Below are 23,216 nucleotides of genomic sequence, written 5' to 3' on the forward strand. Positions count from 1 at the left end.
GAGAGGAACATGTGTTATAAATGATAGCACAAGGATACAGTTAAATCCAGATTGTGGGAAGTTCTCTCTCTTTTAAAAAAAGATTTTATTTATTTTATTTTTAGAAAAATGGGAAGGAAGGGAGAAAGAGAGGGAGAGAAACATTCATTACTTGCCCCTTGCTTGACCCCAAACAGGGACCTGGCCCAGGCATGTGTCCTGACCTAGAATCAAACTGCAGTCTTTCCGTTCTCAGGCTGGTGCTCAATCCACTGAGCCACATCAGTCAGGGTCGGATTGTGGGAAATTATTCAAATTTCTTCTATACATTTCATATCCAAATGAGAAAGAGATTATCCATTAACTATATGGTCCTTATTTATATCCAGATTCAAACAAATCTACTGTAAAAAGACATTTTTTGAGACTGCTGGGAAAAACTAAATACAAACTGAGTGCAATATGATACTAAGGATTGGTTAAAAATTTATTGGGTATGGATGTGTTCTTTTAAATAACTTTATTTTAGAATAGTTTTAGATTTACAGAAAAATTGCAAATATAGTTTCCATTTATCCCACACATAAATTTCCCTGTTATTAATATCTAACATTAATGCGGTACATTTTTTTCAGAATTAATGAACCAATATTGACATATTATTACTAACTAAAGTCCGCACTTTATTCGGATATCCTCAGCTTTTCCCTAATGTCCTTTTTCTGTTTCACCAGCCACATTATTTAGTTGTCAGTCTCCTCAGGCTCCTCTCAGCTGTGACAGTTTTGTGGACTTTGGTTTTTGGTGACTTGGACAGTTTAAAGTAGTACTGGTATTTTTAGAATGTCCCTCAATTGAATTTTTTCTGATGTTTTTCTCATTATTAGACTGGGCTTATGGTTTTTTAAAAAAAAATTTTATTTATTTATTTTTAGAGAGAGGGGAAGGAGGGTGAGAGTGGGAGACATCAACTGGTTGCGTCTTGCACGCCCCCTACTGGGGATCTGGCCTGCGCCCCAGGCATGTGCCCTGATTGGGAATCAAAACAGCGACCTTTTGGTTCACAGGCCGATGCTCAGTCTACTGAGACACACCAGCTGGGGCAAGACTGGGTTATGGGTTTTGGGGAGGAAGACCACAGAGCTAAAATGCCATTTTACAGGGGTAGCTACTATCAACATAACTTGCCACTGTTTATGTTAACCTTACTCATCTGGCAGAGGTAATGGTTGTCGGATCTCCCACTCAGAAGTTACCTTTATCCCGCGGTGCTCCATCCTGTCCTTTTTGAGAAAGCAGTCACTTTGTATGGCCCCCACGTGAGTGTGGAGTTACGCTCCACCTCCTTGAGTGAAGAACTACATAAATTATTTGTAATTCTTCCACATGGGAGCTTTATCTACAATCCCTGTTTATTTATTTATTTTTAAATTTTTATTTATTTATTTTTAGAGAGAGGGGAAGGGAGGGAGAAAGAGTGGGAGAGAAACATCAATGTGTGGTTGCTTCTCATGTGTCCCCTACAGGGGACCTGGCCTGCAACCCAGGCATGTGCCCTGACTGGGATTCAAACTGGTGACCCTTTGGTTCTCAGGCTGGCACTCAATCCACTGAGCTATACCAGCCAGGGCTCCCTGTTTATTTTTTATTCCAACATATACTGATATTTGACCCTTTGACATATGCCATCATTGTGTGCATTTGGGTTCTTGTTTCTGTTTGGGGGCACTTTCTTACTTTCTGGGACTGTAAGATATTCCAGGCTCATCTTGTATATTTCCTGCCCCAGTCGTAAACTCAGCCATTTTCCCAAGAACTCTTGTTTCCTTTTACTAGAAAATGGTATTGGAAGGCAAGATTTGAGTGCTAGATATGCACATTGCCATGGGGGTGTCTTGCTTTTTGCCTTTCTCAGCTGACAAAGGAAATATACGTGTATACTATTATATATATACAATGTCTATAAATATTTTTATATATAACCACTTGAATCTATACATGGGTGAGTTTTTTTAAAGTCTGTTACAGATATGTAGTGTAATATTTACAGCTGAAAATAATTATACAGCTGTGATTTGCTTTTAAAAACTCCAGCAAAGGCCCTGACTGATGTGGCTCAGTGGGTTGGGCATTGTCCAGCAAACCAAAAGTTACTGGCTCGACTCCTGGTCAGTGCACATGCCTGGGTGCAAGGCCAGGTCCCTGGTTGGGGTGCATACAAGAGGCAACCAATCGATGTTTCTCACATCAATGTTTCTCTCCCTCTCTCCTTCTCTTCCCCTCTCTCTAAAAATAAATAAATAAATAAATAAATAAATAAATAAATAAATAAATAAATAAATAAAGTCTTTAAGAAAATAAAAACTCCAGCCCTGGCTGCTGTGGCTCAGTGGATTGGGTGCCAGCCTGTGGACTGAAAGGTTGCTGGTTCAGCTGCCAGTCAGGTCCCCAATTGTGGGGTGTGTGAGAGTGAAAGGCAACCAATCAGCATATTTCTCACACATTAATGTTTCTCTCTCTTTCTTTCTCCCTCCCTTCCATGCTCTCTAAAAGTAAATAAATAAAGTTTTAAAAGAAATAAAATAAAAACTCCAGCAAAACAACAAAATAATAGGACAGTTGACTAAGATAATACAGAGTGATGGGTATACTGGGGATTCATTATTACACTATTCTCTCTACTTCTATGTTTGTTTAAAATATTCCATAATGAATTTTTTAATATAAAAATAGATCCAGCCCTGGCTGGTGTAGCTCAGTGGATTGAGCACCAGCCTACGAACCAAAAGGTCACCAGTTCGATTCCCAGTCGGGCACATGCCTGGGTCGTGGGCCAGGTCCCCTGTTGGGGGCAATTGAGAAACAACCAATTGATGTATCTCTCACACACTGATGCTTCTCTCCCTCTAAAGAGAGAGAGAGAGAGAGAGAGAGAGAGAGAGAGAAATCCAGAAAAGCCTCATTTAAAGATAATCAAGTCAAAAAGAGAAATACAGATAGCCTGACACAGGGCATTCAGATACACCCACACTTACACTCACACAAAAAACTTCCTTTCTCGGTGCAACTTTGCCATCCCTAAGTGAAATTTTGAAGGGGACAAGTTTTTTTCTTCCACATGTTTGGACTCATCTGCCTGTATAGAAACCTCAAACTTCCTGCTGTCTTTCTACTTCCTAAATCTGCTTTTGGAAAAAATCCAATCATTTGAAAGTTCCCTGACTATAAGTCAATGTATAGTTTCTCCTCAGGGTTTACCTTTCTGCTTCATCTTTGGCTGGACATGGAGCGGCACTGTTTTTGGCTTAGGAATTTCAGGCAAGGGGTGTTTGGCAGGCACAGCAACAGTCCCCAGCACCCCTGGAATTGTACCTGTGGTTGGTTTTCCTCCAAGCCCCACAGGCATAGATTTCCTGCCTTCTCTAAGGTGATTGAGGAACAGTCTGTGGCCTGTGTCATTCCTTAAGAGAGACTTCCCAACCCTCTCCTCTTTAACCAGTAGTTGGGAAAGAACAAGGTCTTGGTCACAGGGCTGGAGAGACTGCCAGGACTCCATGGCTCACCTTGGATCCCTCTTGGTCTTCCTACCTCCAACCCAGGGTTGAGAGGGGGTGGGAGGCCAGGGAGAGGAGGTCCAAACTCTGAAAATGGTGAAGTAGCTGCTTCCTGTTTTCCTGGCAGACGGTTTTTATTTCCAGATTTGTCTTTGTTTTCTCTGGATCATTGACCTCCTTGGGCAGTCAGGAGTCATACAAGGCAGAGAGTGGGGAGGTACCGAATTCACCTATGTAGTGAAGTGCCGAGGCTCAGCCTAGCTCCATCCATAAAGAATTGCTGTGGCCCTTTCTCTCTCCTGCAGCCCCTTTCCCCTCTAGGGATAGATCATAGCTGGCTCCTGTTTTGTTCTGAGGACAGGAATTCCTGGGACAGCTGATCTTGCATTAGGTCAAATATATTTCCTGTTGATTTGATTAGTTCCCTCCTAAGCAATGGGTTTATAAAAGGAAGGGAGATTTTTGCAGGCATGTATTTGCATAGGCCGCCAACCTCCTCCAGGCGCACTCATGCAGGCACACACACACACACACACACACACACACACACACACACACATTTTCTCCTTATCCACCCACAAAGCGTCAGTCACATTTAGAGTTTGCACAAATGCACACCCTCCCTCATATATCACAATGCACACCCTCTCACCCACCTACACACTTCTCCCACAAAATCACACCTGCTTGAATACCCTTAAAAGTATGTTCTATACCATGCAGAGAGAGAGAGAGGAGATAGGTAAGAAAAATGGGTTATGAGGGCTCAGGAAAGCAAGCACCCTGCAAGTACAAATACTAAGAATTGAGCCCTGGCTGGTGTGGCTCAGTGGATTGAGTGTGGGCTGCGAACCAAAGGGTCACCAGTTCAATTCCCAGTCAGGGCACATGCCTAGGTTGCAGGCCAGGTCCCCAGTGGGGGCCACGTGAGAGGCAACCACACATTGATATTTCTCTCCCTCTCTTTTTCCTTCCCTTTCCCTCTCTAAATAAATAAAATCTTAAAAAAAAAAAAGAAGAATTGAAAGGGATTTGGAAGCAGGGGTAAAGGAAGCGGAACTCAGGGCTTCAGGCCCCATGTGGACAGTGTGCTTTGGACCTGTGACAGTGATGTGTCTCAGGTCTGCAGCTGAAGCAGGAGGTTTGGAGATTCTGAATAGAGAATGCAGTGGCATCCATGGCTTGTCTGAGAAGCCTATTCTGATGGGTGGTGAAGGATGTTCCTTGGGCTGGCATTCCTGGTCAGAGTTCAGGAAATGACTGGGAGGGAAAGAGGAGAGTAAAGGAAGTGGGAGACTGGGTTTGGGCTCAGGCTTTAACATTCTCTAGGAGGGTTCTTTCCATTGTCAATAGGAGGGCGCTTCCTTCCACTGTAAACTGGAAGTCCCCTCTAGAGAGGATGGGTGGGGGAGAGAGCCTTGAGAAGTGACAAGTGCTCAATCAAGTGCAGGGCTGCAGCAGCCACACTGCCGCAGTAGGGCCCTTGCAAATCTGGTTTCAACCCCAGACTGTTGTCTGCCTGATATGATCCAACTCAACCCAAATTCAGAAGCTTTGGATTCTGGAAAGGAGCTTTTTTTTTTTCTTCAGGAAACGGTTCTGGAGCTAACCCACAGTGCCCAAGAAAACTGGTCTAGTGCTCTGCTAAGCTGAAGGCTGGGCCCCTGCCATCAGACAGCGCCTGCGCTTCGGCTTCCGGAGTCTCTCCCTGTGCCGCCGCCTGGGGGCGCCCCCAGCTGGGTCTGAGGCTGCCTCCAGCACTGCTGTTGCTGTTATCATTAGCGTAATTAATAAACAAGCACTGATGCGGCCAAGTGGAGAAAGAGGCAGGCTCCCGCTGCACTGAAGGCGAATCCCTGGAAAGATCCAATGAGGCTGCGGGGCAATGGGGGCTGAGTGGTGGCTTGTCCTTCCTCCCCCACCCAGGAGTTCTGGAAAGGCGCATCTGGAGGAAGCTCTAAGGCCCAGGTAGACAGAGGCTAGGGCAAGGGGAAGGGAACACCTGGATTTGGAACCAGCTCGGCGTCTGCCCGACAGAATGTCCGTGGGATCATCCACCCCAGTGATTACTGGTTGTGCGACAAGCCAAGCTCTGAGGAAATTATTTAACAGGCATCTGCTTATTTATTTATGGTGTGCAAGGTGCTCTACTAATAACTAATGTTTTATTAGACACTGAAGTAATAGAGGCAACCTTCATACCAGGTCCTGCAGAATGGGAGGCAGAAGCTGAGGAAGCAACTAGGAAGAATGATAACTCCCCAAAGCTATTGGGCACTGGATTTTGGCCTAGCAAATAAAACCTGAGGATTACCCAGTAGAGCTTGGAAAACTCAAGAGTAAAGGCTCAAGATCTTGGAAACAAAGGGGTGGGGAATGGAGCACCAATTGGGGAATTTGGGTGAAAGTCTCAAGAAAGAGACATGAAGAGGTGCTAGTAGATCCTGTGGGGGGAGCCCTGAGTCACAATTTCGGGGGTCCCGATGGTTGGAAGTGTCTACGACACTGAGATGCTTTATAACCTTAGAGGTAGGCGCTGGGTTTTCAGACTCAGAATCTGGACAAAAGTTAGTGTGCCGTAGAGGCTTCTAACAAGGTTGTGAAGGAAGGATCAGGAGTGCTGGGCTTGACACGATTCTGGAGTGTATTTGGCAAAGGAGGGGCGTGGCCGAGGTGCCATCCAGGGACCCACTCAGATCCTCGGGTTCGGCATCGAGGTAGCTCGGGCAGCGGGTGCTGCTGACCAGGGTGGCGATCGGCCGGGAGGCAGAGACTAGTCTGGCAACCTGCAGGTTGGCGCTCGGAGCCCCGCGGGGGGGCGGTACGAGCTCCGGCTGCGGGCGGGAGGAGCAGGGAGGAGGCGGCGGCGGCTCGGAGAAGAACATGAATCAGCGGCGGCGGCGGCGGCTGTGGAAGGAGTGCGGTGGCCCAGGAGCGGCCCCGGGGACCCCGCGCCGCTGACGGCGGCCGCCGCTACTCTCCGCCGGCGCGGGTCTCGGACGCGCGGGCCCCCGCCCCGCCCCCGGCTGGCCCCCGCCCCTCCCTCCCTCAGCCCTCGCCTCCCTTTCCTCCCCCTCGTTTCCCTCTCCCTTCTCCCTGGTCACTCGCCGGCCGGGCCCGGCATGGTGCGGCGTCGCCGCCGATGGCGCTGAGGCGGAGCATGGGGCGGTCGGGGCTCCCGCCGCTCCCGCGGCCACCGCCGCCGCCGCCGCCGCCGCCGCTGCTGCTGCTGGCGGGTCTGACCACCCTTCTGCTCTCGGAGCCGGTGGCCGAAGGTGAGAGCCGGCCCGGGAGGCGGCGCGAAGCAGGGGCCGCGGAGGGGCGCGGCCGCGTCGGAGCCCCGCGAACCCGGGCCTGGGCGGGCCGGAGGTTGGGGGGGGGGCGCCGAAGCTGGAAGGCCGAGGCTTGGGCGCTGGGGGAGGGGCAGCAGCGTGTGTTCGCATCGGGTCTCGGGGCCCCCACCCCCAACTTTCTCTCGGCGGGGGCTCTTCTGGCGGGGTGGGAAGGAAAGGAGTGGGACAGTGTGCCGAGTGGCCAGCGGGGGCGTTCGGGACTGGGTTCTCTCACCTCTGTGTTCCTAGTTGTTTGCTCTCCCCTTCCAGTCCTGGGGACCCCCATTCTGCCAGCGCCACGCACTAGGGTCTCTCTGAAATCACTGGCGCTGAGGCTGGGGCTGAGCACCCAAGAGACACCATTTAGGTACAGAGGCCGCGAAGGTGCCGGCTCACAGAAAACGTCTGGGCAGACTCTAGTTTCTGTGCCCGCCGAGCTTCCTGAAGCCTGGCATGTTGGAGAGGGTGAGAGGTCGCTAGTCTTTGTGGGAGTTAGCCTTGTGTTCCACATAACGACGGGGACATTTGCCAGTCACAGCAGTGCTCCTTGCAGCACCCCGGATCCTCAAGTTTACTCTCGGCACCCCGAGACCGCTGGGTGTGCATGGGGAGTGAGCCTCTCCCTCCTTGCCCTGTGACTGATGGTGATCGGCTGAAGGGAGTAAGGAGAAACACAGGCCGGAGCAGCTGGCACTGAGCTGGCACCTGCTCTTGAGACAGCACTCCCTGTGACTCTCAGGGAAGGGAAAGGAAACAGTGAAAAGTATTTACAGTCTGAAAGGTGTGTGTGTCTCGGGATCAGAGAGTCCAGGATTTGTCTATAGAGCCACACAGCAAAGAGTAGGAAGAAGTAGAACTGAATTTCAGATATGTGGATAGTTGAGAGGAAACCAGGAGGAAGGTGTGCGTGTGTGTGTCTGCAGAGGGTAGTGTTCAGAGGGTGGCTTCTGTTGGTGTGACAGTTAGCTCAGGGGGCTTGTGCTCCCCATTCAGGGCCCCTCCTCTCCCTTCCACCTCCTACCTTCCTAGCACCCACCACTGCACACATTCAGGTATTAATAGAGCAGGCGGCTGCCAGGAAGACTGCCATGTGTTTGATCTGACGTGGTTTTGCAGCCATATGTTCTGCGCTTCAGGGGAGCACCCCCTCCTTCCTTTTCTAGCCTCCTTTCTTTTGCCTGGGGGTGTGCAGGGGATTGCCAGCAGGGGCTCAGGTTTGGGCTGACACCTTGGGTGGAGAACTGGCTGCCTGTTGCACTGGCTGTATAGCAGCCATTCCCTGGGCAGCACCTGCCCTAGGTGTATAATAATGCCCCAACTCTTTCAGCTTGGCTTGCCTTCTTTTTAGTTTTTGGGCCTGAACTTAACATTGCCCAGCAGGGAGGTGTGGAGCGGAGGTCTCTTCCTTGGCACTGGGGGAAAGTTGGCAGTGGCAGAAATGGTGCCTTGGAGAGTCTGTCATTACCCCTTCCCACAGCTCTTCCACATTGTCTTGCCTCTGCTTCCTTGGACGATGGCTGAGAATGAGCCCTCTGATACAGAAGCTAGATTCTAGAAGAGGATAGGGGCTTTTTCCAGAGACTGGGGACCTCTCAAGATGACTGACACATTCTCCTTCCCACCTTTCAGGCCTGAAGTTCATGGGAGCCCCGGCGAAGCTGACAGTGTCTCAGGGGCAGCCGGTGAGTCTCAACTGCAGTCTGGAGGGGATGGAGGATCCTGACATACAGTGGATGAAGGACGGGGCTGTGGTCCAGGGCCTGGATCAGGTGTACATCTCAATCAGCGAGCAGCACTGGATCGGCTTCCTCAGGTGCAGCACTGTGAGGGAAGGTGTGGGATGCCAGCCTGGGGACATGGGGAGCTGGGGGCAGTGCTGATGCCCGGAGGTCTGTGGTTCTTTATTTGGCAACCTGTGGAAACTTCCAGAAGTTGGGGCAGGCTGAACCCATTGAGCAGCAGAGCTGCCTGCCTCCCATGACACTGGGAGGTGAGCCTGGTGTCTTGTTTCCACAGCCTGAAGTCAGCAGAGCGCTCTGATGCAGGCCAGTACTGGTGCCAGGTGGAGGATGGGGGTGCAACCAAGACTTCCCCGCCAATGTCACTCACAGTAGAAGGTGAGGAGAAACATGAGCATGTTGTCTCACTGGTGACTACACCTCTGGAAAAGGAAGCTCAATGGAGGAAAGCAGCCTCAGTGCCTTCCGGAGCCTGATCGTACCAGGCTCCAGGCCCACCGCAACATGGGAAGACCTTACCCACTGGAGTCTGGGTATTTGAGAACCAAGGGTGCAACTAGGACCCATAAATGGGATGCGAGTCATTTTCAGTTGTCTGAACAGCAACAGCATTTTCAGTTGCCTGACCAGTTGTCAAGCACCCATCTGGGCTGGTCCCTGTTTTGCCAAATGGCCAGGCCAGGAAGGGTAGAAGTGGGGGAGGGGAGGATGGCTCTGCAGCTGTGAGAGCTCAGCGCTGTTCAGCCCAGGAAAACAAAGTGACTAAGAAAGTAACAAAGGGCTCTCAACTGGATCTGGGTCCTGCCAGCAGAACTCTGCTCCAGCTCCCGCCCATATCTCCCTTTTTGCCCTTCCCCCAGCTCCCTACCCTCTGCCCCATCTCTCCCTTTTTGCCCTTCCCCCAGCTCCCCACCCTCTGCCCCTGTCTCTTGTTCCTTGCTGGAGAAGGGCTGTCAGAGCAGATCTGGGAAGGGAGAATCCGCGTTGCCCGAGGGGACAGCATAGAGGATATTCTTAAGGGGGGCAGGGGGAAGAAGAGCTCTTATGTCAGGTGAGGTGCTGTTCTGCAGTTGACCCAGTCATAAGGGCCTGTGGGGACCTTATGTAGAGAGCTTCAAATGGTAGCAAACTTGCAGTTTGGGCAGTTGGAAGCTGAGAGTTGGCAAGTCTCATTCCCCGTACCCCTTTTCTCCCTAGGTGTGCCATTTTTCACCGTGCAGCCAAAAGATCTGGCGGTACCACCCAATGCCTCTTTCCAACTGTCTTGTGAGGCCGTGGGTCCCCCTGAACCTGTTACCATTATCTGGTGGAGAGAACACACGAAGGTTGGGGGACCTGCTCCCTCTCCTTCTGTTTTAAATGTAACAGGTGAGCAAGCTTAGGAGGGGCTTTGAACAGGGGTGGTGAGGCTGGCAGAGTTCAGATCTGCTTAAATCACTGTTTGCTGTTGTGAGTGTCCGGAGCAAACCCTGGTGCCTGGGTACGTGTGCTGCGCTATTGCTTAGCTTATTAGTCAGGTGTGCTAGGCTGGCCGGGTGGGCAGATTAGTGCTGATCCTGCTGTGTGTGCCTAAGGAGGATGCTGGAGCCTCTTTGCCTGGTTCATGATAGTGCAGGCTGTATACAGCTGGTGCTGGGAGGTGCAGTGAGTGGGTTCAGGGGCACCCATTCCTCCTCCACCGCCACTCCTCCTGAGGGAAGGAGCCAGGAACCAGCCCACGCAGAGCTAGGAGGAGTGTCTGGCAGACATGCCTGGAAGATGAGCGTCTCAGGCTGAAACGTAGAGGGAAGGAAAACAGGGAGGGAAGGACAGCACAAAAATACAGGGCCTCCTCTCCTAATGGCCCCTGTGTTGTTTTCCTAAACAACTCTCTGTGCATACCTCCGCACAGTTAAACCAAAAGCAGTCACACCTGCACTCCTGCCTGGACCCCAAGATCCTTGGGCATGTACCTCACATGGTTGAGGGGCTCAACTTATTTGTGAAACAAAGTTAATGTTTTTGGTGGAGGCTTGAACTGGCCCCCAAAAAAGACTGTTGTCTGAGGTTGGTCTCAGGGACTTGCCAGTGTGGGAGGGTCGGGCTCTGACCTGCCAAGTTCCCTAGTGGTGTGGATCTTGAGACAAGGCGGATGGCAGGACCTGTTGGAAACAAGGGCAGGTCCTGTTCAGAGGTGCTGGTTGGAGCAGATCAGAAGGGAGCTTGGGTTTTGTTCTCTCCAGATGTGTATGGTTGGGACCCTCGAGCAGCCAGCCTGATAATAAGCACTCACTGAACTCCTACTCCACACTTCACACTGTGCTAGGCACCACGGGGGATGGAAAGAATACAAAAGAACTAGCAGCCATCTGTCCAGCCCTTAAGGAATTAGAGACAAGACACATGCATAGGGAGCCAAGAACTGTTGCAAGGCAAAGAATCTGCAGACACAGCAATGCCATGGCACAGAGCAGGCGAAGGGCTCTGGAGTGTGCGATAAAGGAGTGACCAGAAGAGGGAGGCAGTTTTGCGCTGTGTTTGGGGGATGGGATTGAAGTGGGAGGGGTGGTACTGCATCTCTCAAGGGCTTACTGTGTGCCGTGCACTTGACATATTTGGTGTTCAACAGCCCCCCGCTTCCATCTGGGAGATGAGAAGGCAGAGGCCCAGCTTTTGGATTTATACCCAGGCCCATTAGACACCAAAGTCCCTGTTCGTTCTGCTGTACGCGGCTATGTAGCCCGTTTGGCTGGAGGAACTTCTGGGACATTAAGTTCTGGAGCCTAAGTAACCACCTTTCCCAATCCCAGGCTGAGTGGGAGTTGCTGTGTGTGGGTGGGGGTGGAGTGGGGGCTGACTGAAGTTTTCATGCCCCAGGCGTGACCCGAAGCACTGTGTTCTCCTGTGAAGCTCACAACCTGAAAGGCCTGGCCTCTTCTCGCCCAGCTACTGTACATCTTCAAGGTAGGAGAACTGTGGGGAGGGAGGGTAGGTGAGGCAGGGGCATTCTCTGCGAGCTGTCCAGCAGTGGGGAATGGCAGAATCGTTGGGTGTTCCAGCTCTTCTCAGTCCTGCTGGGATCTGAGGGATGAGGGGTTAATTGGCACAGCTCCATTCCTAGTGGGAGCACCTGAGACCCTGCTGAGGCTGAGATGAGAATAGAAACTTGACGTCACAGCAGATTTCCCATCATGAAGCAGAGCCCTTGGGAGGGAGGGAGGAGGAGAGAGAGAGAGAGAAAGTGCCAACAGGAGATGGTCAAGGCTCATGCCCAACCTTGCTTCTGCCAGCCCCTATGGAGGGAGTGGGGGAGGGGAAAACTGCCTGGCAGGATGCTAGAGGAGACCCAAAGGGCTGTGTGTGCACGGAGGGAGGGAAGGGGGGGAGATCCAGCTTGTGGAGAATGGCCTGTGGCTGCAGGGGCTTCCTCTCCCAAGGCAGAGGTACTGCCTGCCCCCTACCCACTGTCATCCTTTTTCTTGGTCAGACAGGGCCCCTGGTTCGGGGTGAGGCAGCCTCCTCCCCCGACAGCCTGGGCACTCTCCTGGGTGTGAGCACTGGCCTCCTGCTGGCTGTGTGGCTTGTATCCTCTGTGGTTGGTTCCGGGAGTACTGAGCAGTCATCTTCAGTTTAGGGGGGCAGACCCTAGGGAGGGACTCAAGGCTTGACTCTCATGCCTTCTGTCCCGACCTCTCTTGTCCTCCTGGGCACCAAACTCCGGGTGCTGACTCTGAGTTCTCATCCACAGCACTGCCTGCAGCCCCCTTCAACATCATGGTGACGAATCTCTCCAGCAGCAATGCTAGCGTGGCCTGGACCCCTGGTGCCGATGGCCGAGCTGTGCTCCAGTCCTGCACGGTCCAGGTACCCTGAGAGGGCGGGGTGGGCTCTCCGGGCCACGTTCGCTCTGGCTGCTTCAGTGGCACTTTGTAGGCAGCGGTATTGCATTGGATAGCACTAGGCTCACCCACGGGGCTTGTCTCCAGCTCTATTCAGGTGTCGTTCCCTTACCGGGAACTGTCCAGGCCGCTGCCTCTTACCGTAGGGTGCTCTGGTAACCAAGCGACTGTGCAGATTGGCTGAAACCCATGCATTCCTCAGGCTGGAAAGCGAATCACTAGAGCAAACTTAGGATGTCTGGACGGGTTTGTCTTATGTTGATGAAAACCCACACCTTCGATTTATCGGATACCTGCACTCTCATGCCTCGCCCCTCACTCATGCCAGAGGGAGCAAGGACACTAGGAGTTCTTAGCCCCAGAGGGTGAAAAACCAGATAAGGTGACACTAAAAACAAGAGGCAACACAGGCTTATTTATTTTCAGATGTTTAATCAAAAGGTTTGTAATGAGCACCTTGGAAACTGACCTAGACAGTTCCCCCAGGCAGAGAGGCTCTGTCCTGCGCCATCCAGACAACCCCACTCTGGCCCTCCTTCGGCTGCACCCCCACACCCGTTGTCCCAGGGCAAGTGGGGCGTGCCTACCCAGATTGTGAGGACAGCCCCTCGGTCCCCCAGCCACCACACCCCACCGCACTCTAGATGCTCGGGGTTCCTTGTCTTGTGGCAAGTCTGCTTCTGGGCCTGGTGGGCCTTTTCCCTGACCCATTCCCGGGCGCGTCTAGAATGTTCGCCTGTGTCCAAAGCGCAGCTGTTTGTGGGGGGAAGGGTCTGCAGGCAGTACTTCCACCCTGTGCAGGTGACGGCCCTCAGGGTACAGGTCCGGAGCCACCATGTTGTGGCTTGGGCGTGGCGTCCAAGGAGTTGGAGGATTATAAAGGCAAACCTTCTAGGTTGTTTCGAGGCTTTGTCTGTCAGCATGTTAATGTAGAAAATATTTTGGTATTTTATTTCACAGCTTTGTTAGTTGATCTATAACATTTAAATATTTAGCTACATGGGGCCTGGGTCTCCACTTGTACTGTTGCCGTGGGCTCCCCAAGTGGGAGGTGAAGGCCCGGTTCACGGTGTCCTAGGCTCTGTGACTCTGCCCTTGAGGGGCTCTGAGGCTCTGACCCTGCTGGCGTGCAGTCACAGTAAGTGGCCACTACTGTGACCAAGTTACATGCCAAGCATAAAGGGGCATGAATTCTCTGGAGTAGTTGAGAAAGGCCTTCACAGAGAAAGTGGTATTTGTGTTGAGTGTTAAAGGGCGAGTTGGACTTTACTAGGAGGAGCAGGTCATTCTAAGCAAAGAGAACAGTGTTCACAAAGGTGTGGAGCTGTGGCACCTGGTGTGTTGCTGGGGGCAGGGTTGGGGGAAGGGGTGGGTTGTGATTGCTGATAGGCTTAGAGGAGGCGTTCGCTCAAGCCCCTTTATGTCCATCCCATCTTCCATCTCCCTCTACATCATTAGTTTTCTGATTCTTTGTAGGTGACGCAGGCCCCTGGAGGCTGGGAGGTCCTGGCTGTTGTGGTCCCTGTACCACCTTTTACCTGCCTTCTCCGGGACCTGGCACCTGCCACCAACTACAGCCTCAGGGTGCGCTGTGCCAATGCCTTGGGGCCGTCCCCGTATGCCGACTGGGTGCCCTTCCGGACACAGGGTCTGGGTAAGGTGCTCTCAGCAGAGTGGCCGCAGGGCTGGAGCAAGGGAGGGGCCATCTGACTCCAGTTCTGAGCTCAGTTGACTGGGAGAAGAACTATTAGAGGGAGCTCATGCACCATTTGGCAAACACTCACTGATGACTTGCAGCCTCCTTATGAAATAGATAAATCCTAACCCCACACCCCACACCCTGCAGCTCTAGTCTGGTAAGTGGTACAGATGAGTAAAGTAAATAAGATCAGATAAGGAGAGCCCCAGGGTTAGGTCTGATTGATAAGGGAGGAGCCATGTTTGGCGGGTATCACTGCAGAAAGAGGACACAGTGAGTTCAAAGACTCACGCTGGGAGCTCATTTGAGTTCTCTAGCAATTGCAAGGACTTTGACAGGACTGTGGCCAGAGTAGTGAAGGACGGGAGTAGTGAAGGACGGGAGTAGTGAAGGACGGGGCTGAGGCAGTCTCCAAGGCCATTAAGAGAACACTCTGCATAGGCGGTGTGCTGCCACTGCTCAGCCCTCCTCCCCAGGGCAACGGCGAGAGCAGCCAGGACTGGGAGGCCAGCTTTCCCCTACCCGTTGCTGTCTATGTGGTTTAGTTCTTGGGAGTTGGCTCCAAAAACCTGCCTGGGATAGTGGTGGTGAGAAGGGCGGGGCTCTTAGCAACCTTCTCTCTTTGGGTGCAGCCCCAGCCAGTGCTCCCCAGAACCTCCATGCCATCCGCACAGACTCAGGCCTCATCCTGGAGTGGGAAGAAGTGATCCCTGAGGGCCCTTCCGAAAGCCCCTTGGGACCCTATAAACTGTCCTGGGTTCAAGACAACGGAACACAGGTAAGGGAAGGAACCCAGGTAAGGGAAGACCAAAGCCTCCAGTTTTTGAGTGTTCTTAAGTCACCCCTCAGGGCTCTGAAGCTGCCGGCTGTCCTTCATAGGCCCCCGGGTCTTGGTGGGCTCAGCCTCCCGTCACCCTAGGGAGCCCACTTCTCCCACCTTCCCCTGCAGGCTGCACTTCTTATTGGATGGATTATGTTCGCTGTTAGGATTTCATCGATTGGCTACTTTGTTTGTAAAGCAGGAAGCACATTTCTGTGCAGACTGGGGGAGGGCACAGATAAGGCCTTATTATCCTCCGGCCAGTTCCCTCCCATCCCCCACGGCTGCATTCCTGGGACTGAGCTCTGTTTGTGTTCCCGAAGGGCCTCAGCAGCCCAGAGCAGGAATGCGATTACTCCCAGCAGGTCGTGTTCCTGCAACCTTTGAGCCCAGTGCCTCTAGGCTCCCCTGTTCCCAGCTAGACCTTTTTCTGCCTTCAGGCCCCAGCTGGAGGCCTTTTCCTCAGACTCCGTGTGAGATGGGGCTTTTCTTGGCTGCAGGGTGAACTGATAGTGGAGGGCACCTGGGCCAACCTGACAGTCTGGGATCCCCAGAAGGACCTGACCGTGCGTGTGTGCGTCTCCAATGCAGTTGGCTGTGGGCCCTGGAGTCAGCCACTGATGGTCTCGTCTCATGACCACGCGGGTGAGGCCAGTAGAGTGAGGGGACAGGATGAGGGCTTTTGAGGGCACCCTAGACTGGTGGGAAGAGGGTGGCAGCACCTTACCTCTCAACAGGCCCAAGGACTCGGGGTCAAGCGGTTGAGGCCAGGGTCGGCACTCACACTGCATCTCACACAACCTGAGGTTGTGCCTTAGGTCCCAACAGCCAGAGCACGTCACTGACAGGGTGGGGGCTCTCAGGACTTCCTTTGGAGCCTCTTTCTACTCGGGACCTTAATTGACTTGACCACGCCAAGTGGCCATCATTGGAAAGCTCTAAAGGGACTCCTTGGCATTAGCCTGCCTCATGCCCACGTCTCCCACAGGCCAGCAGGGCCCTCCCCACAGCCGCACGTCCTGGGTGCCTGTGGTCCTGGGTGTGCTGACCGCCCTTGTGACGGCCGCTGCCCTGGCTCTCATCCTGCTTCGAAAGAGGCGGAAGGAGACACGCTTCGGGTAAGGGGTAGGGACACAGGGAGAGGCAGAGGGTGACTGAAGACCTGGGGCTGACCCTGAGACCTGGCTTTCCCCCTAGGCAAGCCTTTGACAGTGTCATGGCCCGAGGAGAGCCAGCCGTTCACTTCCGGGCAGCCCGGTCCTTCAATCGGGAAAGGCCTGAACGCATTGAGGCCACGTGTGAGTGGTGGGGAATCTACGTGGGCAGAACGGGCTACCTTGTACCCCTATCTGTATTCCTTTTACTAAATCATTAATTTGACCAATACGATGAGTCCCAAGCAAATAGTATGGAAAAGACACACAGACCTTACCTTGTGGGGGGCGCCATTCTGGCTGTGGGAGAGCCAAACTAAGCTCGTCTCTGCTCCGTGGGTGGAGTATGGGGTGGAGGAGGCAGGCTGGGTTTGGGAGTAGGCACCAGAGTCCCTCTCCTTTCTCCACCCGTCCCCACCAGTGGACAGCCTGGGCATCAGTGATGAACTGAAGGACAAACTGGAGGATGTGCTCATCCCGGAGCAGCAGTTCACCCTGGGTCGCATGTTGGGCAAAGGTGCGCGGGGCTGTGCAGGGTTTGGTGTGAGTGGAGTTTGCTATGTCTGGGTGTGTGTGGTTGCTCCCATCCCTGTCGGTGTGGATTTGGGTCAGCTCCCATAAAAAGGATGTGCTTGCGAACTCCCAAGTTGGAGTCCTTGGGGGAATGGCAGCTGGGGACAGGGAGCACTGCTGAGGAGTCTCTCCTGGCTGTGCTTTGGCCGGGGATGAGGGAGCCTCCGCCACGGCCCCAGAGTCTGATGAGTTTGTGTCCCTATGGAGGGTCACCTGGGAGGGATGGGAGGGGAGAACAGGAGGGCGAGGGGACTCCGCACCACATCTGAACTGGTTTGCAGGAGAGTTTGGTTCAGTGCGGGAGGCCCAGTTGAAGCAGGAGGACGGCTCATTTGTGAAAGTGGCTGTAAAGATGCTGAAAGGTGAGTGGAGAGTCGCAGAGGTGGAGTGAGGGCATCGCTTGGGAGGATGAAAGGGGCAACTGATCCTGAAGCAGGTGCTGCTGGGCCCCTGGGCTTTCCGAGGAGAGTTAGTCAGCACTAACTGGGATGCCACGTGACTGAATCACAGGCAGGAGCCCACACACATTCATGCCCCAGCCTTTGCTCTCTGCCAGCAGTGAGACTGTCCTCCCAGCTCACACAGAGTGATGAAAGCCGCAGTTGGTCCAGCTGCTGGGCTGTCCAAAGGGAAGGTATCAGCGAGCGGAGAAATTCTTAGAGAGCACCAGTGCTGTGTTAGGGTTTCTCCTGCCATGGCCAGACTGTCTTCTTGGGCCCCTGGGAAGTCCAGGATATCTGAAGGACAAAGCTTAGGAGTCTTGGGTCAGAACTGGGGACACATCTTTCTCATTCCCTCCCTCCCGCTGTTCTCTCCCAGCTGACATCATTGCCTCGAGCGACATTGAAGAGTTCCTCAGGGAAGCAGCCTGCATGAAGGAGTTCGACCACCCACATGTGGCCAAGCTTGTCGGTGAGCTCCTTATGGGAGGCAGACACAAAATAAGGCTAGAACTGTGCTCCCCAAAGGTGGGAGGGCAGCCTGCAGAAGTGAGGTTCAGCCTTACCTGATAAGCAAGCAGATGGCAAAATAGCCAGGAAGTCCTGGCTGAAATCTGCTCAGACTCCAGGTGAGGAGTTTAGTTTGCAGGCCCTGTACTGAAAGTCTGCATGTGAAGGAGGAAGAGGGGACAGAGAGGGTGCTCCAGAGAACTGGGGGCAGCCACAGTCCATCCCAGGTGGTCACTAGGCCAGTGGGGAACTTCTGGGGAAAGAGGTTGTAGAGCCAGGGCTAGAGGCGGGGGCTCATGGGGACACCTGAGCCGCCCTTTGACCATTCTGTGATCCGCTCCCTTGTTCCCAGGGGTCAGCCTCCGAAGCAGGGCCAAAGGCCGCCTCCCCATCCCCATGGTCATCCTGCCCTTCATGAAGCACGGGGACCTGCACGCCTTCCTGCTTGCCTCCCGGATTGGGGAGAACCCCTTTGTGAGTGCCAGGGCTGGGGGTGGCCAGGAGTAGGAAAGGGACGAAGACCCTGGGAGAGGTTGTCTGTGTAGAGGGATCCGATCGAACTGGTCAGGAGAAGGCAGGCCTTGAATTTGACTTTTTGCTTTTTTTCCCATTGCCATTTATCCCCCTTATACTCCCTCCCCCTGCAATCACTACGCTATTGTCCGTGTCCATGAGTTCTTTCTCCTTTTTGCTGGATCCCTCCACCTGCTTTCTGCCCCGCCCCAGATCTGTCAGCCTGCTCTCTGTGCCTCCGTCACTATTTTGCCTGTTCAGTTTATTCATTAGGTTCCACACATGAGTGAAATCGTATAGTATTCATCAAGTTTGATTCTTTGTGCTTGCTGGGAATTTTAGGCTGGGTGAGGACCCTTTCTCAAAGAAGAGGCCTGTGGAGTCCCAGTTGGGGGAATCTTGGAAGAATCACTTGGGGTGCTCTGGAAGATTTGCCAAAGCTTCCTTTGCTTTGGGGAGCCCCTCGACTTCTTTCCTTTCAGTGATTCCAAGGACAGTCTTTGGGCTTTCTGGCCGAGGAACCTCATTTACGCCGCCCTGGCTGGGTGGACAGATCCAGGCTGAGCTTGCTCTGTCTGCCCACCAGAACCTGCCCCTGCAGACCCTGATTCGGTTCATGGTGGACATTGCCTGTGGCATGGAGTACCTGAGCTCCCGGAACTTCATCCACCGAGACCTGGCTGCTCGGAATTGCATGTATGTGAATTCTGGAGGCCCAGACTGGGAGGGAGGGGCTAGTGCCCGGAGGAGCTAGCTGATCGTCAGCTCTCACCCAGGGCGGTATCTGCTAGGCGAGGGGACAGCTGGGGAACCTAGTAAGGCTGCCAGTAAGACCCGATCCTTCAATACTCCTCCTAGGCTGGCAGAAGACATGACTGTATGCGTGGCTGACTTTGGGCTGTCCCGGAAGATCTACAGTGGGGACTACTATCGTCAGGGCTGTGCCTCCAAATTGCCTGTCAAGTGGCTGGCCCTGGAGAGCCTGGCTGACAACCTGTACACTGTGCACAGTGACGTGGTGAGTGTGGTGGCACAGTGAGGCTCGTGGTGACATAAGTGGTGTGGACCGGTGTGCAGGTGGGCCTGTAGGATCCTCAAGGGCCCAGCCAGGTCAGCACTTGGCCTCGGCTGCCTTGTATTGAGGCCCCTGAACCCCAAGACATGCTTACTGCAAGGGCTCTGCCCGGCTCAGGAAGCCTAGTGACACCTTTCCTCTTGCCTTGACTGTCACAGTGGGCCTTCGGGGTGACCATGTGGGAGATCATGACTCGCGGGCAGACGCCATATGCTGGCATCGAGAATGCTGAGATTTACAACTACCTCATCGGCGGAAACCGCCTGACACAGCCTCCGGACTGCATGGAAGATGTGTGAGTGCCCGGGAAAGGGGTCACGGGAGGAAACGGGAGTCCGGGTTTCCGCACACGGCTGACACCACGGCTGCCGGGCCAGTCGGAACCTCGGTTAGACCCTTTAAAAAAATGTCCTTGTTGTTCATTAGAGGAAAGACTGACCTTGACCCCAAACTTCTTCACCTACTGCCTCCTTATTTACTTTCTTTCCTCCCTTCCTATCTCATATTTCTCACTCCAGCCTTTTCCTGTCACAGTTTTCTCCAGTTTTCAGGGAGAACCAGGGACCCAAAAGGCAGAGGTTACAGGGTTGAGCAGCAGTCCGTGCAGGTTTCCCTGTCACCTGCTCCCCTCCCTCCCCCTGCTCAGCCCCAGCCGGTCTGAGACCTCCCAGGCAGAGCGGAGCCCTCCCTCCCTCTGCCAGAGGGCTGCACCTGGGGGCGGGTGACAAGGAAAAAACTGCTGCTCCACCACATTCCTTGCTTGACAAGGGCGCGGAGCTGGGGACAAGAGGTTGGGTTCCTTCCTTGTCTTGGCCTCTCAGTGGGGTGGAGGGACTCTGTCTCGCTGGTACCAGTGAAAAGGTCCTCTGGGGGCCCAGGAACACCCTGGCTTGCATGGGGTAAGGGAATAACACTAGAACAGACAGATCACAGTGGGCATCATGGTTAAGAGGCACATATTCTAAAATGACAGGGATCTAGGTTCAAACCCCAACTCATTCACTTAATAGCTTTGTGACATTGGTCATGTTACTTAACCTCTTTAATCCCAGTTCCTCTTCTACAAAATGGAGATGATACATGATAGTCTTTAACTCATAGGATTAGAGGAGGATTACCTCTCTTGCGGTGGAAGTGGACCTCCAGCGGTCCAAGAGTGTGGACAGGTAGCGGAAGGCTCAGCCTGAATGGCAGGATCCTCTTTCTCTAGGGCAGGGGTTCGAAGTGCCCTGAGCCTGGACCGTAGGTCAGAGGCAGATCAGAGTCGCAAACCAGGCTACCCCTCCTATTCATTCAGCAGAGCCCAGGGCATAGCTCCCGAGAGTCTGCTGGGGAGTGGGGACTAGCGCCTGGTTTAGTCTCCTGGGCTGGAGCTAGCGTTGTCAATAGAGGGTGGGCGGGCGCTGGCCTCCCGCCGGGCAGCCTGGTGGACAGGCGCCAGTTGGCTCCCAGCACAGCCTGGAGAATGTGTCCCAGCCTGGCCACAGACCCTTGGCCTCAGACCATTCCCACGGCCCACTCTGTGTCTGGCACGGTTCCCCCCACCACGGGGGCCCCTGTCAGGAGGGCTGGTGTGTGGGGAGTGTTGGGAGGTTTTTTGTAGGCACAGGAGAGTCGGGCATTTGCTGTCTCTGACTAATGTGGTCTCCGCCCCTGCCCATGGGTTCTTTTTTCCCTCCTCAGCCTGAGGCTTGCCATAGGAACAGGGAAAACCTCCGGGAATCTGTGAGGTTCCTGAAACTGAGTGTCAAAAGTGTTCCTGCCCGGGGAAGAGGGCTGGAAACTCTCTTCATATCTCAAAGGTACCAGCAAACAAAGAGGATTTAAGGCCACCTGAAGAGTTGAGGATTTAGGACAAAGGGTGGATGTTAAAACCCACATTCCAGGATGCGTTCTGCCAGACAAACACTCCTAGTTCTTCCTCCCAAGAAGAATAGGAGGGACTCGGGCGACCCACCTGGCTTCCAATCGCAGCTTCGTCACTTTTTACTTGTGTGACCTTAGCTAAGGTTTTTAACCTCTCTGTGCTTCAGTTCCCACATGGTAAAGTGGGGTCCCCTTATTTCAGAGGGTTGTTGTGAGAAGAGCCCCTGATACATGATGGTAAGCCCTGTACACGAATGTGTTAAATTAAAAAAATTTAAATCCGGGTTTTGGCCCTGGCTGGGGCGGCTCAGTGGGTTGAGCACCAGCCTGAGAACCAAAGGGTCACCAGTTCGATTCCCAGTCAGGGCACAGGCCTGGGTTGCGGGCCAGGTCCCCAGTTGGGGGTGTGCAAGAGGCAATCCGTCCATTTATCTCTCACAAACATTGACACATCACTGTTTCTTTCCCTCTCTTCCTTCCCCTCTCTCTAAAAACAAATAAATAAAATATTTAAAAAGAATTTTTTAAATCCTGGTTTTGTATGATTAAGGGCCCTCTGCTTCTGTGGAAACGACCGTCCTTCCCCTTTCTTCTGGCTCCTCACTGCCGTCCCTCACTCTTCTGTCTGCCCCAGGTATGAGCTCATGTTCCAGTGCTGGAGCGCCGACCCCAAGCAGCGCCCGAGCTTCACGTGCCTGCGAATGGAGCTGGAAAACATTCTGGGCCACCTGTCTGTGCTGTCCAGCAGCCAGGACCCCTTGTACATCAACCTGGAGAGAGCCGAGGAGCCTGCTGAGGGACACGGCCTGGAGCTGCCTGGTGGGGACCAGGCTCCTGGTGGGGCTGAGGGTGGCAGTGGTGTGGGGGCGGCAGGGGGCACCCCCAGTGACTATCGGTACATCCTCAGCCCCGGAGGGCTAGCTGAGCGGCCCAGGCAGGAGGAGCAGCAGCCAGAAAGCCCCCACAACGAGTCCCAGAGGCTACTGCTGCTGCAGCAAGGCCTACTGCCCCATAGTAGCTGTTAGTCCACAGGCAGAGAGAGGGCATCTGGGGCCACACAGCTAGCCCTGCTGGCTGACCCTGCCCCATCTGACCCCAGGCCAGGCAGCAGGACGTGGAGGCTCCTGTGGTAGTCTTCCCAAGCTGTGCTGGAAGCCTGGACTGACCAAATCGCCCAATCCCAGTTCTTCCTGCAGCCACTCTGTGGCCAGCCTGGTCTCCTCAGTTGCGTGGAGGTGGGCCAGGCCTGGTTGTCTAAACCCGGGCAGCTGGCAGGAGGGGGTGGTTATGTTTCCATGGTTACCATGGGTGTGGAAAGGAGTTGGGGGAGAGTACATCTAGCCCTGTGGGCCCTTACTCTCTTGGCTGAGCTACCCTGCTGCTTCAGTGCATGCATTGAGGTGTTTCTGTAGATCCCAGGTCTGTGCCCATGCTTGGGGTTTAAATGCCCAGGTTTGCCCCTCCTCACAAAGAGATGCCCTTGCATTATTCCCCTTTCAGTGAGTTGGTACAGTCAGGACCTAAGCCCTGTGATAGGAGGCAGTGGGACATTCTCAGGTCTGAATCGTCTCCCTCCTGATTACCAGCCCCGCCTAGGCCAGGAGTAAAGTGCAGCTGACCAGGTCACAGAGAGGCTGGATTACCACAGGCTGCCACTTGCCCGACTTGTAAAGGCAGTGCCCTGAGCCTGGCAAGAAGGGATACTGTAGGGCTTGCCCAGCAGTGAGTGAGGCAAGAGAGGAGACCAGCAGCCCCTCTTTGCGCCCTCTTACAGTGTGTCTAAGCATGCTACCAAATCCCGAAATATCCTAAGACTAACAAAGGCAGCTGTGTCTGAGCCCAGTCCTTCCATGCAGCATCTCAGTCTCAATGTTCCCTCTAACCAGACACCCTCTTCTGCCCCAGGTCTCTGGAGATGCAGGGAAAACAGGCCCGATGGCTGGTGTGGGTGAGGGGGAGTTAACTGGAGCCTGGACCCCAGCCCTGGCTGGGGGAGTGCATGGGTGGGCCCTTGCCGTTAGGGACATTTCCAAACCCTTAGATGCTGGTTAAAAACAGAAATAAAATTAAAGGCTAAAAACCTA

At 53.6% G+C, this 23,216-nt stretch overlaps 1 protein-coding gene across 1 annotated transcript; it reads left to right on the plus strand.

Annotated features, from left to right (window-relative positions):
• Nucleotides 1–6,430: 6,430 nt before the first annotated feature.
• Nucleotides 6,431–23,216, plus strand: TYRO3 (TYRO3 protein tyrosine kinase). The gene is made up of 19 exons (XM_037161806.2): nt 6,431–6,808; nt 8,495–8,678; nt 8,882–8,982; nt 9,802–9,972; nt 11,461–11,547; nt 12,332–12,447; nt 13,959–14,136; nt 14,814–14,959; nt 15,502–15,646; nt 15,990–16,119; nt 16,199–16,299; nt 16,577–16,672; nt 17,010–17,090; nt 17,548–17,640; nt 18,031–18,152; nt 18,778–18,887; nt 19,050–19,209; nt 19,425–19,561; nt 21,767–23,216. Exons 1-19 carry the CDS (start codon nt 6,676–6,678, stop codon nt 22,155–22,157), a joined length of 2,682 nt encoding a protein of 893 aa, XP_037017701.2. The 5' UTR covers nt 6,431–6,675; the 3' UTR covers nt 22,158–23,216.

Source organism: Artibeus jamaicensis, unplaced genomic scaffold (assembly GCF_021234435.1).
Source record: "Artibeus jamaicensis isolate MK-2021 breed Jamaican fruit bat unplaced genomic scaffold, CSHL_Jam_final contig_1132, whole genome shotgun sequence".
In the NCBI taxonomy this organism is placed as follows: Eukaryota; Metazoa; Chordata; class Mammalia; order Chiroptera; family Phyllostomidae; genus Artibeus; species Artibeus jamaicensis.

Bases quoted from the DNA above. Each gene is read 5' to 3' on its own strand.
- TYRO3 (XM_037161806.2), top strand. From the start codon at position 6,676: ATGGCGCTGAGGCGGAGCATGGGGCGGTCGGGGCTCCCGCCGCTCCCG. The intron at 14,137-14,813 runs GTAAGGTGCTCT...CTTTGGGTGCAG, and splicing joins CTTCCGGACACAGGGTCTGG to CCCCAGCCAGTGCTCCCCAG. The intron at 15,647-15,989 runs GTGAGGCCAGTA...CGTCTCCCACAG, and splicing joins CTCGTCTCATGACCACGCGG to GCCAGCAGGGCCCTCCCCAC.